Source organism: Anolis sagrei, chromosome 6 (assembly GCF_037176765.1).
Source record: "Anolis sagrei isolate rAnoSag1 chromosome 6, rAnoSag1.mat, whole genome shotgun sequence".
Classification (NCBI taxonomy): domain Eukaryota; kingdom Metazoa; phylum Chordata; class Lepidosauria; order Squamata; family Dactyloidae; genus Anolis; species Anolis sagrei.
In genome coordinates this window covers 22616379-22633356 of record NC_090026.1, presented here as the reverse complement: position 1 = coordinate 22633356, position 16978 = coordinate 22616379, and the positions used below count along the sequence as shown (strand labels likewise).

The following is a 16978-nucleotide window of genomic DNA, read 5'->3' as shown; positions in this document are numbered from 1 at the left end:
AGAGTCCTTATCTGACTCTGCTACTCTCTCTCAGGGTCTCTTCCTCCTGACTGAAACTTAACTGTCACTTTCAAACCTTTTTCTCTCTAAGCTCCTCCCACCTCCTCTTCTGCCTTGTTTCCATGGCAACATATCTCTCACAGCTGGGCCGCTCCAGCCACAGGCAATCAATGTAAAACACAAATACAGTTTTAAACACATTATAATAAACACTTCTGTACAGGGAGAATCCATTCGGACAGGTAAATTTGTTATTGTTCTGCTTTTAATTGTATGTTGCCTGGGCTTGGCCCCATGTAAGCCGCCCCGAGTCCCCTCGGAGAGATGGAGGCAAGATAGAAAAATAAAGTTCCCCCTCCTCCTCCTCCTCCTCTTCTTCATTTTTTTAACTTTTGCTTGCTTTTTAATAATTCTATCTTTTTAAAAAATATTCTATTTTATTGTGATGATTTTAATTGGAATCATATTGTTTTTACCTTAATCCGGAAGAAAGGTGGTATCAAAACAGAATAAATAAAAAATATCCCCTTCCTTTTGAAAAGCTCGTGTACCAGTAATGACTGGTGTGATAGACATCCAACAGGTTTGTGTGAAAATGTGACTATTTTCTGTGCTGGTCAATGACCGAAATAAATGATTTGATTGATTGATTGATTGACATCCAACAGGTGACATCATTGATCCTGCATCTCTGCGCTAGAAAATCCTTCCTTGATTAATTTCTCCCGGCAGCTTTAAAAGCTGTAAAATCGCAGCCAAAAACAGAGTAACCAGTTACTACATGCTGGAACTGTTCCCTGCAAAGTGAACATGAAAGACGTCATGTCTTGGTTTGGACTTGTAATCATGGGTACTAACATCCCCCCCAACTCCTATGTGCAAACACATTGTTTCAAGGGTGTGTGTTGGGGAAAGCATATTACATGGTTAACGCTGGCCTCTCACGCTGTGGTGGTGTCTGCTAAATCTAGCTTGTCAGCAAAGTGAAATCAAAGATAATTATAAGGTGTAAGGATGGGACCTATATTATAAAAACATTTCCCCTACGTCCCCCCAAAGAGACACATCCAAGTAATAGAACCTACTCAACACCATGAGACTATCTGATACTCTTGTGCCTTTGATGGTTTTCCTGCAAAATGTTTTGCATCTTACTACAGGTCAAGAAAGGACGCTGCGCTTCGTGACACTGGTAGGCAGAATTAAATGATGATAATTCTTGGGGATGTTGGGAAAAGAAGGCAAGACTTGTCAGGTCTTTAGCATAAGAGGGCTTGGATACTAGATTGCTTGAGGTTCTAGGAAGAATTGGGATCTATCGACAAGAGGAAACTGTGCCAAAGTTGGGTTGCTGTGAGTTTTCTGGGCTGTATGGCCATGCTCCAGAAGCATTTTCTCCTGGCGTTTTGCCCACATCTATGGCAGGCATCCTCTATGACAGTATAGTGATATAGTACAATATAGTAATATATAATACTAGTATTGTGCTATGCTAATAATGATAATATATTGTATGTACATATAATATTGATCATAATATTGTAATACAATATAATACTAATAATAATACAATATAGATAAAAGTAAAGGTTTTCCCCTGACATTAAGTCCAGTCGTGTCTGACTCTGGGGGTTGGTGCTCATCTCCATTTCTAAGTCGAAGAGTTGGCGTTGTCCATAGACACCTCCAAGGTGATGTGGCTGACATGACTGCTTGGAGTGCCATTACCTTCCTGCCAGAGCAGTACCTACTGATCTCCACACATTTGCATGTTTTCAAATTGCTAGGGTGGCAGAAGCTGGGGCTGACAGCAGGAGCTCACGCTGCTCCTCGGATTCGAACCTGTGACCTTTTGGTCAACAAGTTCAGTAGCTCAGTGCTTTAACCCACTACACCACCGTGAGCTCCTTAATACAATATATTACAATACAATAATACAATATAATAATATTATAATTATTGTACAATATAATAATAATAAAATACAATAATATAAAACAATATAATAATATAATAATTATATATTTTATATTACATGTAATATTATTAATAATATTGCAGTATAGTGGTATACTATTGTAGTGGTATACTACAATATAGTAATATATAATGCTAATACTGTGCTATTCTGATAATATAATATATTGTATGTTCATGTATTTTGTAAGTTGCCTTGAGTTGCTTCAGGATGAGAAGGGCAGCATATAAATGTTGTAAATAAATAGATGTGGGTGAAATGTCAGGAGAGAATGCTTCTGGAACATGGCCATACAGCTCGGAAAACTCACAGCAACCTAGTAATTTCGGCCATGAAAGCCTTCAACAACACATTGTGCCATCGTTTGTTGATTATTTGTGATAAGAGTGAAAACCAAGGATGGTCATTCTGAACCAATGGATTGTATATGTTGAGCTGAGCGATAAAAGACTAGACTATATGGCAAGAGTCCTTCAGGACAATGTGGTTAGTAAATCTCTCATTCATAAACATATGCTGTATTGGTTATACATCTTTAACCCACTCGCAGGACCTCAGAAGTAGTAGTTTTCTATTTACTTTGCCTTGTCTTTGCATTGCATCTTTGCTACCAGTCATATGAGTGGTGGAGTGCCTGTTGGCATCATGTTGTGTTCAAACTTTCACAGCCACTCAGTGGCATAAAGAGTTAACTTGTACTAGTGACCAGAAAACTTAAAAAAAATCATGAAGCCACCATAGATCAACAGGCAGCCTGAAGGCATATATGTACTCAGAAAGGCTCACAATTTATAGACTCCATGAAGAATGTGGGGTTTAAGAAGTGATCTTAAGTTGAGAAGGATTCCTAGAATGGACAACTTCTGGCACTACCATTTGAATGACATTCTCCAGCTGTTCTGTCTTTTCCTTCTTCATTAATGGAAAGGAATGAAATCTGGAAGAAGCAGTGGAAAAACACGGAAGGATCGCAAATTGAGGCATGCTGTCATCTGTATCCCCATCAAATTATCCAACAGAGGTTGAGCAATTGCTCAATATGGTGTCATCTAAACAGAGCCTTGATGGATTATTGTGGTTTAGAAAAGTTTTGTCTTGAGTTTGAAACCCCTTCTGTCTTAGGTGTATCGCCATGGTGATCGATCCCCCCTTGGAACCTACCCAATGGATCCCCACAAAGCAGCACCCTGGCCAGAGGGATTCCAGCAGCTCACCAAGGTGGGATCTGGTATATGTGTGAGAAGAGGAGGTGGATGCTCTTGAGTCCACAATTTATGTGTCTGTTTGTGTAAGGCAGAGGAAGATGAGGTATTCATTCTTGTTGTTTCTGGCCCTTGCAGGTAGGTATTTTGCAACAAAAGGCTCTTGGAAAGTTCCTGAGGGAGAAATACGATGGATTTTTGAGTGCTGCCTACAAACCACAAGAGGTAAATCTATATAAATAAAAATGTAATGTTAGTTTGTGGGATTAACATAACTCTAAAACCACTGGGTGAATTGACACCAAATTTGGACACAATACACCTATCAGGCCAACGAGTGACCATCACTCATAAAACACATAAAAATACAGCAGAAGGTACTTAAAAAGCCAAAAACAAAAAAACCAAACAAATCTACATTACAATGCATGTGCAAAACCACATATATACACATATACACAAATATATACAGAAATATATACACACATATATGCACACACAAAACACACAGAAAGGGGGAAGGAAGTTAGGAGAAAAGGAGGGAGAGAAAAGGAAAGAAGGAGGGAAGAAGAGAAGGAAGGAAGGAAAGGTAGAGAAGGAAGGAAGGAGAGAAGGAAATAAAAAAGTGAAAGAGGGAAGGAAGGAGAGAAGGAACAAAAGAGAGAAAGACAGAGGGAGGGAAGGAAGGAAAGAGACAAGGCAGGATGGAACCAAAGAGCAAAGGAAGCGAGAAAAGAAACAGGTAGAGAAGGAAGAAAGAAAGGAAAGAAAAAGAGGGAAGTAAGGAAATGGGGAGGGAAGGAAGGAGAGAAGCGAGGGAAGGAAGGAGAGAAAGAAAGAAGGAGAGAAAGATGGAGGGAATGTTTGCCACAGCAACGCGTGGCAGGTACAGCTAATATTTGATATTTACACAATAACATATTACACTCATATCACTTGCCTTCAGTAATTCCCAGCGCAACAAATAAATATAAACACAGTAATGGAAACCTGAAATATGGGATAATTAATTTATTAAAAACTTCCAAAAACTAGTGAAACCAAATGTGTTATTCAAATCAGTAAGAACTCTTTGTTAAGAAAGGAAAATCAAACAAAAAACTATATAAAGAGCTTTGAAAAATAAAAACATTTTTGCTCCGTAAGATATCAGGCAAATATCCCAAGGAAGATGCCCAAAGTTAAGGGGTCTAATAGTAGGGCTAGCCATAAATAATATGGGTATATCCATTTTAGATATACATTCGCAGCACGGATTATGACCGCACCCTCATGAGTGCCCAAGCCAACCTGATGGGACTCTATTCAAACTCGGATCCAGAGACTGGCTGGAGTCCTGTTCCTGTCCATACAGTGCCTATTAAATATGATAAGGTAAGCTAATGGAAACCAATAATCTTGGACTGTGTGAAATGAGATTCCTCTCTCCATGCCGTACACTGGTTGCCAACTTCCTGAGATCATTAAGTTTAAGATTTATTTATTTATTTATCAACCTTAAGTAATTAGTCAACACTAAGGGGTGATGGGAACTAGCATGGTAGAGAGCTGTACATTCCTCATTTCTGAAAAAGAAGGAGCCCTTAAGGAGAATGTATGGCTACTTTCTGTAATGCTTTAGCTCTGAGAAAACAAGGAACTAGATTTTTCCTATAATCAGATTTTGTTTGTTTTCCCTAAATTGATCATCACAGCTGCTGAAATCACCAACTCGGACTTGTCAACGCTACCAACATCTGATGGAAGAGACAATTAATTTGCCAAGTTATCAGGCTAAAATGGAAGGCTGGAAGGTATGAAGACGAAGAGGCGGAGGGAGAAGAAACTTCCTAGCACTGCTCTTCCCATTTAATTAATGACAATTAAAAATACATTAAACAAATGATCCAATTATAATGTTTAAAATAGATGAAAAACATTTTCAAAGAGGAAAATTATTAGTACCAATAGTAGATACAAAATAAAACAGCAATAATTAAAATGCCTGACACTAGAGTCTTTTGCACGTGCATGTCAATAATCTTAATGGAACTTCCAGCTACATTGATTTTCATATTATTGTATCTGGGGGAAACAAATAAGATTATAAACTGAAATTTTGATGCCAAATATGTTAATACCAGGCAGAACATCTGAAGGAATGGATTTCATAAGTGGGTCACCATGGTCACCACTATATTAAAGAGTGTTATGGGGAGCAACCATATTTCACCTATAAGACTTCAGCCTATTTGCATAGAAATATGACTCTTTTGATAAATGTATGGTGTTTTATGCAGTCATGCTGGCCACATGACCTTGGAAAAGTCTACGGACAATGCCGGCTCTTCAGCTTAGCACCACCTCCAGAGTCAGACACGACTAGACTTAATGTCAAAGGGAAACCTTTACCTTTAATAATGCAAATAACATACTGAAACTAAGCAACTGAAATTTAATGTATTGTCGAACGCTTTCATGGCCGGAATCACTGGGTTGTTGTAAGTTTTTTGGCCTATAGGGTCATGTTCCAGAAGCATTTTTTTCTCCTGACATTTTGCCTGCATCTATGGCAGGCATCTTCAGAGGTTGTGAGGTCCAAAGATGCAGGTGAAACATCAGGAGAGAGAATGTGTCTGGAACATAGCCATACAGCCCAAAAAACATACAACAACCCAACTGAAATTTACCTTTCTAAATCTAGTTTCTCACCTTTACACTTGTACAGGGCTTCATAAGAGAGATGGCCAATTACACAGGACTTAAACTGGAGCAACTCACTCTGCGGGGCCTTTGGAGAGTACACGACTCTCTTTTCTGTCAGGTAGGAATATTATATCACATTACATCCCCACTTTCCAATATAACTTTCTACAGTTTGGAAAAGTAACTTTTTGGCCATTGACCACTAACTTCTTCCAAGTTCTGTTTTTCTCTCACTTCCCTCCTAGAAAATCCACAACCTGACCTTGCCTGGCTGGGCCACACCACGGGTTCTGAGGACGCTTGCTGAGATCGAAGCATTTAATGTTGAAGCCCATGTAGGAATGCACGCCAGCCAGGAGAAAGTTCGATTCACTGGAGGTACATTTTAATTATTCAGTTTATAATCCTAGGCCTTAATCAGCAACACTACATCAACAACATTACATTACAAAATAAAACATTTGATCATATAAATATAGACAACTGTTAGAGCAAACTTGTCAACTGTATCCATCTGGTTTACCAGTCTGATAGATGACTTTGAACTGCAGCAACTCAGCTTCACCACCACTTGGGTACAAAGTTGATATGAACCAGCCCTTATCTACCAACTTGGGACTGATCATAGACAGAGTGAGGCAATTACCTGTTTGTTTTTTGGCCGTGTCAAGAGCAACTTGAGAAACTGCAAGTTGCTTCTGGTGTGAGAGAATTGGCCATCTGCAAGAATGTTGCCCAGGGAACGCCTGGAGGTTTTGATGTTTTATCATCCTTGTGGGAGGCTTCTCTCATGTCCCCGCATGAGGAGCTGGAGCTGATAGAGAGGGAGCTCATCCGCACTCTCCCCGGATTTGAACCTGTGACCTGTCGGTGTTCAGTCCTGCCGACACAGGGGTTTAACCCACTGCGCCACTGGGAGCTCCACATGTCTCGTGGAAAATGGATGTTTGCTGTCTCTGACTTTCCCTCTTATGTTTTTTACATGTATGACCATACCAGTTTTATCAGCATTGTGCTTATTCTCGCTATAGGATTGTTACTGGATGCCATCCTGAGCAACTTCTCCAAAATTACGTGCCGAGACCTGCCTCTCAAAATGATTATGTATTCTGCTGTAAGTCCACCCCTACCTTACAATTTCCAAAGCAACACTGAAAGATGGGGTGGTTGAGGGATTTGCATGTCCAAGAGTGTAGGTTCATAATTATAAAGTTATTTCAGATGCCTTATCACTAAAAAAATCCAAAATATCCTGGCTTTTAAAATTTTGGATACACCAGAGCTAAGTGTAGCAGGAAATGATCTCAGTAGTCAAGAGTGGAACACATATTTTCAAAAGCCATTTGGAACGTGATTGGAACAGCCTGCCTAAAACCAAACAAAGAAATAGCTGTCGAAAGCTATAGGTTGCTGTGAGTTTCCTGGGCAGTATGGCCGTGTTCCAGAAGCATGTCCAGGGTGGGAGACAATTTCAACATTCACACTTGCCTCAATCAAACAAGAGTTTTCTCCCACCCTGGACATTCCACAGATATATAAACCTCACTTGCCTAGTTTCCAACAGACCTCGCAACCTCCGAGGATGCCTACCATAGATGTGGGTGAAACATCAGGAGAGAATGCTTCTAGAACACAGCCATACCGCCCGGAAAACTCACAGCAACCCAAAGAAATGGCTAATGTAACCAGATGCCATTCTGGGAAGATTCCATCTTCAGCAACTTTGTCACTTGGTTTGGGAAATGTACAGAAGGGTTTCCTAAATAAATCTTAAATTATAAAGCAAATTAATAAAGCATCATGGCTTCCCAACAAATTCAGAGGACTTTCACTCTTTCCAGCTGAAGGAACAAGAGTTCTTGAGAATACTAAGAACTATAGCAAGGCAGCTAACAACATATTTTAAAGCACTACTAAGTAAAATTATATGGATTTTGTGCTGCTGCCTTAATGTTCTTGACTCAAATGTTCTTAGAAGATTTTAGGATGAAAATGTTTAATTGGCCTTGTGAGCACCACTGTATATGCTGAATATTATTAAATCTTCAGAAAAGCATAAGGGTCTGGTAAAGGAAAGGACACAAAAGCATTTTTAAAATAGATATGGTCACACTTTGTCTAAATTGCTTTTCTGCTCACTTTAGCATGACAGCACCTTGATTGCTTTGCATGGAGCCCTGGGCATTTATAATGGTCACCCACCACCCTACGCTGCCTGCCATGGATTTGAGTTCTACCAGGAAACCAATAAGTATGTCTGGTTATTGTTGTTTTTTTGTGTCATTTCTGGTGTGAGAGAATTAGCCGTCTGCAAGAACGTTGCCCAGGGGACACTCGGATGTTTGATATTTTACCATCCTTGTGGGAGGCTTCTCTGTCCCCACACAAGGAGCTGCAGCTGACAGAGGGACCTCAACCCATTCTCCCCGGATTCGAACCACTGACCTGTTGGTCAATAGTCCTGCCAGCACAAGGGTTAATTTAATCAAGGTGTCTGGTTAAACATGGGAGGGAGGCATTTATTTTGTGGGCTGTTAGGCGTGTCCTAGGATTTTCACTTTTTTCTGGACACATGCATGTGTACCAGCAAGAGGATGGTAGCCCCTGCTCCGCAGCATCCTAGAAAATAAAACAGGCAGCCATTTTGAGTAATTTGCTGGCATTTATTGTTCGTACAAAGCAGATTATGTGAGAATTGACTGATAGAAGTATCCTTGCGGCACAGCCAGCTGCTTCCCTCAAGTGTGATTTGTCAGCACATTTAACTGCTGACGCGTTACACCAGCAGCTTTTAACCTTTTTTTGACTCACAGGCCATTTGAAATTTGAATGGAAGCTATATGTCACCCTCCTTGGAAAAGCATTTTTTCTCAAGTGACAGCCATTTTGCACACATGGTTTGCAAGCCTCCTGAAGTCTCATCTTGAAACCCATTCATTACAGCATCATTATGAATAGATGCCGAGGTGGGATCAAAAGATTCTGATCACACTATTTTGCCATCCTCAAAGGTTGCAAGGTCTGTTGGAAACTAAGCAAGTGGGGTTTATATATCTGTGGAATGTCCAGGGTGGGAGAAAGAACTCTTGTCTGTTTGAGGCAAGTGCTAATGTTGCAATTGGCAATCTCGATTAGCATTGAATTGCCATAGATGTGGGCAAAACGTCATAGAATCAATTGGAAGAGACCTCATGAGCCATCCAGTCCAACCCCATTCTGCCAAGCAAGAAAATTGCATTCAAAGCACTCCCAACAGATGGCCATCCAGCCTGTTTAAAAGCTTCCAAAGAAGGAGCCTCCACCACACTCTGGGGCAGAGAGTTCCACTGCTGAACAGCTCTCACAGTCAAGAAGTACTTCCTAAGATTCAGATGGAATCTCCTTTCTTGTAGTTTGAAGCCATTGTCCCGCGTCCTAGTCTCCAGGGCAGCAGAAAACAAGCTTGCTTCCTCCTCCCTATGACTTCCTCTCACATATTTATACATGGCTATCATGTCTCCACTCAGCCTTCTCTTTTTCAGGAGATGATGTTTCTGGAACATGGTCATACAGCCCGGAAAACTCACAACTCCTCAGCAATTTCGGCCATGGAAGCCTCCGACAACAGATTTTGCCAATTGTTTTAACCTAACTGCACAGCCCAGAGCATCGCCTGTTAAAATCCCCAATTTTCTCCTCTTATTTCAGCTCATTCAGTATTGGCATGTTCTATCGCAATACGAGCAACCAGCCACCTTATGAAGTAGCCCTGCCTGGTTGCTCAACACCTTGTCCACTCCCACGCTTCATTCAACTCACCCGCGCAGTCATCCCACGTGACTGGGAAACCGAATGCCAAAACCCTCAGAAAAGCACAGGTAACAAAAGCCCCCACGCACCCCAGGAAACATTTTTGAGTGAGCCCAAATTTACATCTGTCCTTAACACCTGTTTTGTAGGACGCACGGTAACAGCCCTGGCTGTGGCAGTAGCTTTGCTGAGCCTCATGCTAATTGGAGTAGGTGTTCTGTACTGCAGAAGTTAATGGGAAGACGTGCTCGTGGCAACAATCAAAATTCTCCTCATCTGAATAAAGACATCACTACTGTCTTTGTGCATCTATGGAGTCAATTAGAACCAAGGCATTTTTATGTAGGCCTTATGCCTCGGAAAGGTTTTAAACAATGGATTTTAATGTCGAGATAAATGATTTTAATGTTTATGCATGTGTACAGTCTGTTTATGTCCCGGCATTGAATGTTCGCAGTTTATATGTTGTGCTCTGCCCCGAGTCCCCTTCGGGGTGAGAAGGGCAGAATATAAATGCTTTAAACAAATAAATACACTTATACGAGACACCTATTTGGATAGTTTTATCAACACTGGCAGGTGTAAAAATCAGGGCATGGACCACAAACACCAAAAGATGAAAGGTGTAACGTACTCACAAGTGGCCAGACTACCAGTAATGTAACTATTAAGATCTGCAAAGGCTAGCTATGGTTCAGCCTGAAAGCACCGAATCACATTTCCCCCGACTCTGGTGCAGAAAAGCTATTCTTATGTAAGAATTATTTTCTTTCCATTTTTGTAGTAGTTTTCTAAGCCCTTTCCTGTAAACATGGCTTCATTTGAAGGATTCCACAACAAAGTTTTAAAAAACTAGAGTGGCTTAGTATCTTCGGTCTTCATTGTTGTATGGCTTTGTTTCCAACTTATGGTATCCTATTTATAAGGTTTTCTGAGACAAAAATATATATTTTGCCCTAAGTCACCCAGGGAGTTTCATGAACAAATGGGGGTTTTCAAATTGTTCTTCAGAGCTGTAGTTTGTATTATAGATACACTTGGAATTCTGTTCTCTTAGATAGAAGTCTCTTTTCTGATTCTACAACTTTGTGGCTATTGTATCTTGCATTGATACTCCTACAGGCTAGCAACTCTGGTCTCCATCTGATTCCATGTCATACAGATGTATATACTTTAAACATATAAGCAGAATTATGCAAGGCAGAGTTTGTTGTTTTTTCTGTAACTCTTTATTGAAGTTAATAAATATTGCTCAGAATGTAATTGCTCTTGTGCAAAAGACTTCCAATCTAAGCTGGTTTCTCCCCAACCAATGAAAATGCTGTTCAATTCAATCTGAGGCAAACAAGCTTTTTAAACAAACACACATCCCTCCTTGATACACATAATGAAGTCTACAAATACAGGGGAAGAAAAATGAAGTTTGTACCAATTACAATGTAAAACAACACAGAAACAGGCTTCAATGGGCTTGTGGTGATCTAGGAAACCCTTTCAAAGCCGTATTTCCTCCTCCGGGACGACTCCATCCAAATATTCATCTTTGCTGCTTTCATGGAGCTGCAGTCAGACAGCTTGGCCAAGGCTAAATAGGAAGAAACATGCATCAAGCATTAGCATCACAGCTAGGATAATAGACTATATATCCATACCCCCAGAGACTAGCATAGCTTCAGAATTCAGTGTATTACAGGCTGCTCACCAACTTGGTGAGCCCCCAGTGGCCCAGTGGGTTAAACCCGTGCTGAAGACCGACAGGTCGCAGGTTCGAATCCAGGGAGAGGTGGATGAGCTCCCTCTATCAGCTCTAGCTCCTCATGCGAGGACATGAGAGAAGCCTCCCACAAGGATAAAAACATGAAATCATACGGGCGTCCCCTGGGCAACGTCTTTGCAGACGGGCAAATTCTCTCATACCAGAAGCATCTTGCAGTTTCTCAAGTCGCTCCTGACACGATTAAAAAAAACCAAAAACCAACTTGGTACTGTCCACATGCAATCTAACACACTGGAAATACATTACATCTAAGGGGACAGATTTGAGCCCACTGTGTTAGATGAACATAATGAAGTAGGCACTATCTCAGTAACAGCTTATGAAATAATGTGGTTTGAGCTGTAGATGTTCCTTGTTAGCCTCTCTAGAAATTTTCTAGGCCCTTGAGGGTGACTCTATGGTAACTTAGGCCCCTTCTATACTATCCTTATATCACTTGATCTTGGATTATCTGCTTATGGTAGTTTATATGGAAGTGGAGACTCATATAATCCTGTTCAAAGCAGATAACCTGGAATCAGATGTTGAGGTATAGAAGGGGCCTTACAGGCAAAGAATATCAGAAAATTGCTTGAAAGACCAAGCCAGTTCCTACTGCCCCTCAGACGTGGTTAAATGAAATTAAAGATATGGCTCCATGTGTCTAGAGATCTCATTATATATGCATTTAGCCAGAACCCCTCAGTCTCCTAGAGTGTCAAGTCTCCAGAAGCCACCAAAATCGTCACAGTGATCGGAGCCCAGTGCTGACATCATTGGGGTTGCTCCCCTTTTACATTCCCTGCTTGCTGTCCCAGCCTCTGACATTTTCTTCCAACACCCCACTTTGAAGCTACCTCCTATTTAGCAAAAAAACTGAAAAGTTATACTCACTTTATTCAGAAGGTGGATGCCCTACTTGGCCATCATATTCAGCTTTAAGGACCAATCATCCTGGGAACAGAACCTTATACCTTAAAGCCGGAGTCACCTATCAGAAGGATAGTTAGAAATCAACATGTGCACCTAGTGACTATAGTTCTGTACTTCTCAGACATTTTATTTGGCAGAGAGCAATCTCCTCATCCCTTTGCATTGGGAATCAATACCATATTTGTGCCATTGACTAAAATTACTTCATTCCTGGAACTTTGGCATGGACTGGCAGCCATTGGCCCATGATGCACCACGACCCACTATTTTGAAGTAGTGGTTATTGGCTTGTAATGGTGGATGAGGAAGCCTGACAAAAGTAACTAGGACATATACAGTTCCAGAACTACCATTTAGGACCAATCCTGATCCAACAGGGATTTCGCTCCTCAGTCCCCATGATGTCAAAGGCATGGGGGCACTTTTATCACCACAGCAATTGTCTGTGCCCAGTGCTTACATCACAGGAGGAACCCTGTTGCAAATAAGTATTTCCAGCTCCCTCACAAGTCCTGTTTCCAACAGTTGGGTGATGCAGTTCAGCATTGTTCTACTCGGATTATTGCTTCTCTCCAACATTAAGTCACAATTTCTATACACGCCAGGGACTCCCTGAACTGCAGGACTCACACATCATAGTCTGCTTGGATCTGTTAGCTCTTCCTGTGATCCTGCATGTATTGCATGCACAGCCTAGAAAATGTTAAACACATTAACTCCATGTCTGTAAAAGAATATCAGACACACTGTTTTGCTCAGCATGGACAAAGTTGTCAGAATCTTATCGAAATACGATTCTAAATAAAATGCCCTCAGAAGCACTTTATTTTCTTGTTGTGCAATTAAACCCTACCTCATCCCCCTGATATTTTACATTGCCCTGTCCCCCAGTGTTTTAAAATTTTAATCCTCGAATTTGGCCCTGCCCATGGTGATCATTTTTAATGTTGTAATGTTTTGATTTTATATTGTTGTGTCGCTTCTATACATTGGTTTTGTATTTTAGGTTATTTTTTTTTCTGTTGTGTTCTTGTGTTATATTGTGTATATTGTATTGATGGGCGTGGCCTCATGCAAGCCACCCTGAGTCCCCTTGGGGAGATGGTGGCAGGGTATAAATAAAGTTTTATTATTATTATATATCACCCGGGCAGTGGCACAGCTAGTTAGTAGCCAGCTGCATTAAATCACAACTAGCCGAGATGTCATGAGTTCAAAGCCAGCCCAGTAAAATCCCAACCATTAATAGTCTACCTTGCTGTTGACCTATGCAGCCTGAAAGACGCCATAAAACTTTCTAGCAGTTTGCGTAAGAATGAGTAAGTACTCCGTCAAAGGACGCAGTGTCACAAATGGAGGGTGAAGCGGCAGCTCCCCCTGTGGCCAGAACCAAGCATAACTTCATGAAGCCGGAAAAGCTGGAATGTTACATTGCCTCTGTGTTTGTTTATATATGTTGTATGTCTAAATGGCATTGAATGTTTGCCATGCGTATAATAATAATAATAAACGTTATCTGTAGCCTGCTACCATCTCCCCAATGGACTCGGGGCGGCTTACATGAGGCCAAGCCCAAAGTATATCAAACAAAAGATCAATAAACACAACATCAATAAAATACAAATCATATAAATCACATAAACAAAAAACAATCAATAGTGACATAAACAATTTTAAAAATGGCCAGGCCAAATGTAATAGATTAAAATTGAAAATATGCTGACGTGAACAAGGTAAAATATAACTAGGATAGGAGTTTTCAGAGAGAAATGAGGGAGCACAGTCCATTCTAAGTCAGTATTAAAGTGCATTGTGAGGACATATTGCTGAGAGTTCTCCTTATTCTCGGAAGGCACACTGGAACAACCATGTTTTTAGGCTCCTCCTAAAGACTGTGCATTGTAATCTGCCCTGAGTCCCCTGCGGGGTGAGTAAATAAATACATCTGAGAAACCGCAGTTCCTTTTCAAAACAATGCCAAACTGGGCTCAGCACCACTCACCCAGTATAACATGGTAAAAGGCCTATTGGAGGCCTGGGGTGGATGCTCCATTTTGATAGGGAAGTAGAAAGCATACTTATGCACCTGTAGGAAAGAAAAGAAGTATTAGTAAAATGCAGAACTGGATCATGAGCTTCTGCAGCAAAGTATCACCCCTTTCTTATAGGAAAAGGACGATAAATGAAAGAATTTTTACATTCTGTCTTTGATTTAACTTCTCAGAAAGCATGCTGCAAATGGGTTGTTGTAGGTTTTTTCGGACTGTATGGCCATGTTTTAGAGGCATTCTCTCCTGACATTTCGCCTGCATCTCTGGCAAGCATCCTCACTACTTCTGAGGATGCTTGCCAGATGCAGGCGAAACGTCAGGAGAGAATGCCTCTAGAACATGGCCATAGAGCCCGGAAAAACCTACAACCACCCAGTGATTCCGGCCATGAGAGCCTTCGACAATATGCTGCAAATGTAGAACGTTTAATAAACAAACTAACCGCTACATTTGCATGATACTTTTTTCTTAGGTAAAGGTTGTCCCCTGACATTAAGTCCAGTCATGTCTGACTCTGGGGTGTGGTGCTCATCTCCATTTCTAAGCTGAAGAGCCGGCGTTGTCCGTAGACACCTCCAAGGTCATGTGGCCGGCATGACTGCATGGAGCGCCGTTACCTTCCCACCTGAGTGGTGCCTATTGATCTACTCACATTTGCATGTTTTCGAACTGCTAGGTTGGCAGAAGCTAGGGCTGACAGCGGAAGCTCACGCCACTCCCCGGAATCGAACCTGCAACCTTTCGATCAACAAGCTCAGCAGCTCAGTGCTTTAACCAACTGCGCCACCGGGGGCTCCTTTTTCCTATTTTCCTTTTTTCCTATTTCATAGTAAAGTCCCTTTTGGTCTTACAACAATATAGCATGTAATAGGCTAAGTTTGGGTGATTAATCATACAATTATAGAGTTGGAAGAGACCTCATGGGCCATCCAGTCCAACCCCCTGCGAAGAAGCAGGAAAATCGCATTCAAAGCAACCCTGGCAGATGGCCATCCAACCTCTGTTTAAAAGCCTCCAAAGAAGGAGCTTCCACCACACTCCGGGGCAGAGAGTTCCACTGTTGAACAGCTCTCACAGTCAGGGAGTTCTTCCTAATGTTCAGGTGTTTGAAGCCATTGTTCTGCGTTTTAATCTCCAGGGCAGCAGAAAACAAGCTTGCTCCCTCCTCCTTATGACTTCCTCTCACATATTTATACATGGCTATCATGTCTCCTCTCAGCCTTCTCTTTTGAAGGCTAAACATGCCCAGCTCTTTAAGCCACTCCTCATAGGGCTTGTTCTCCAGACCCTAGAGTTCAGCTGTTCCACTGTTGAACAGCTCTCACAGTCAGGGAGTTCTTCCTAATGTTCAGGTGTTTGAAGCCATTGTTCTGCGTTTTAATCTCCAGTGCAGCAGAAAACAAGCTTGCTCCCTCCTCCTTATGACTTCCTCTCACATATTTATACGTGGCTATCACATGTCTCCTCTCAGCCTTCTCTTTTGAGGGCTAAACTTGCCCAGCTCTTTAAGCCACTCCTCATAGGGCTTGTTCTCCAGACCCTGGAGAGTTCAGCTGTTCCACTGCTGAATAGCTCTCACAGTCAGGGAGTTCTTCCTAATGTTCAGGTGTTTGAAGCCATTGTTCTGCGTTTTAATCTCCAGCGCAGCAGAAAACAAGCTTGCTCCCTCCTTCCTATGACTTCCTCTCACATATTTATACATGGCTATCATATGTCTCTTCTCAGCCTTCTCTTTTGAAGGCTAAACATGCCCAGCTCTTTAAGCCACTCCTCATAGGGCTTGTTCTCCAGACCCTGTAAAATTAACATAGTTTGACCCTACTTTTAATTGTTGCTAAAATAATTCAAAGAGGCAGAAAAACACCTCGAAGCCATCTTAGCAGGCCTCACCACCTTAAATCCTGAAGCACAACTTACCTTGAACGCGCCGCCATTTCAAACAGAGCCTCCACAGCCGCACGTGGCCCTTTTAAGCCTTTTTAAGCCACGCCCCCTTCCTCTTCCGGGTAGAACGCCCACTCCCGTCTATTTACGCACGTACTGCGCTTGCGCGACCATCGAGATTCTGTCGCATAGGCCCCGCCCATCTGCAGCGCAAAGCACGCATGCGCAAAGATGGGGAGGTGCTCTTGTGTATGTAACCAGCCTTGCAATGTTTCAGGATAGGACTGCATTTGAGGTTGGGACGTGTTAGCGCATGCGCAGATGGTGTAAAGCCTAGCTTTGTATGGAGAGTGCTGCAGTCTGAGGGGAAGTGTTGTGTCTGGCTCAGGTGTGGGCAAACTTGGGCCCTCCAGGTGTTTTGAACTTCAACTCCCACCATTCCTAACAGCCTCAGCCCCCTTCCTTTTCCCCCTCAGCCGCTTAAGCGGCTGAGGGGGAAAAGGAAAGGGCCTGAGACTGTTAGGAATGGTGGGAGTTGAAGTTCAAAACACCTGGAGGGCCCAAGTTTGCCCACACCTGGCCTAGAATCATTAGAAAAATATTCCTACTAGATGCCCATGAGGACAATTAAGGGTTTATTCAGGTTTAGGAATTCCACCTACGTCTACATTGTAGAATTAATGCAGTTTGACATCACTTT

At 41.8% G+C, this 16978-nt stretch overlaps 1 protein-coding gene, 1 long non-coding RNA gene and 2 other non-coding genes across 4 annotated transcripts; 1 reads left to right on the top strand and 3 right to left on the bottom strand.

Moving 5' to 3' along the window:
- The first annotated feature begins 253 nt into the window (after window positions 1–253).
- Window positions 254–10383, top strand: ACP4 (acid phosphatase 4). The gene is made up of 11 exons (XM_060783083.2): window positions 254–1192; window positions 3101–3196; window positions 3319–3405; window positions 4417–4554; window positions 4875–4973; window positions 5888–5983; window positions 6111–6243; window positions 6897–6979; window positions 8010–8116; window positions 9553–9722; window positions 9804–10383. The coding sequence occupies exons 1-11, from the start codon at window positions 1094–1096 to the stop codon at window positions 9887–9889; spliced, it is 1194 nt and encodes a 397-aa protein (XP_060639066.2). The 5' UTR covers window positions 254–1093; the 3' UTR covers window positions 9890–10383.
- Window positions 10384–10860: 477 nt separating this feature from the next.
- LOC132777957 (uncharacterized) lies at window positions 10861–16402 on the bottom strand. The gene is made up of 4 exons (XR_010910142.1): window positions 16312–16402; window positions 14346–14429; window positions 12305–12401; window positions 10861–11239 (listed from the first exon to the last, which is right to left on the bottom strand). It is a non-coding gene; the product is annotated as an uncharacterized lncRNA (long non-coding RNA).
- LOC132779874 (small nucleolar RNA SNORD88) lies at window positions 12106–12195 on the bottom strand. The gene has a single exon (XR_009631863.2). It is a non-coding gene; the product is annotated as a small nucleolar RNA SNORD88 (small nucleolar RNA).
- Window positions 12726–12816, bottom strand: LOC132779873 (small nucleolar RNA SNORD88). The gene has a single exon (XR_009631862.2). It is a non-coding gene; the product is annotated as a small nucleolar RNA SNORD88 (small nucleolar RNA).
- Window positions 16403–16978: the final 576 nt, after the last annotated feature.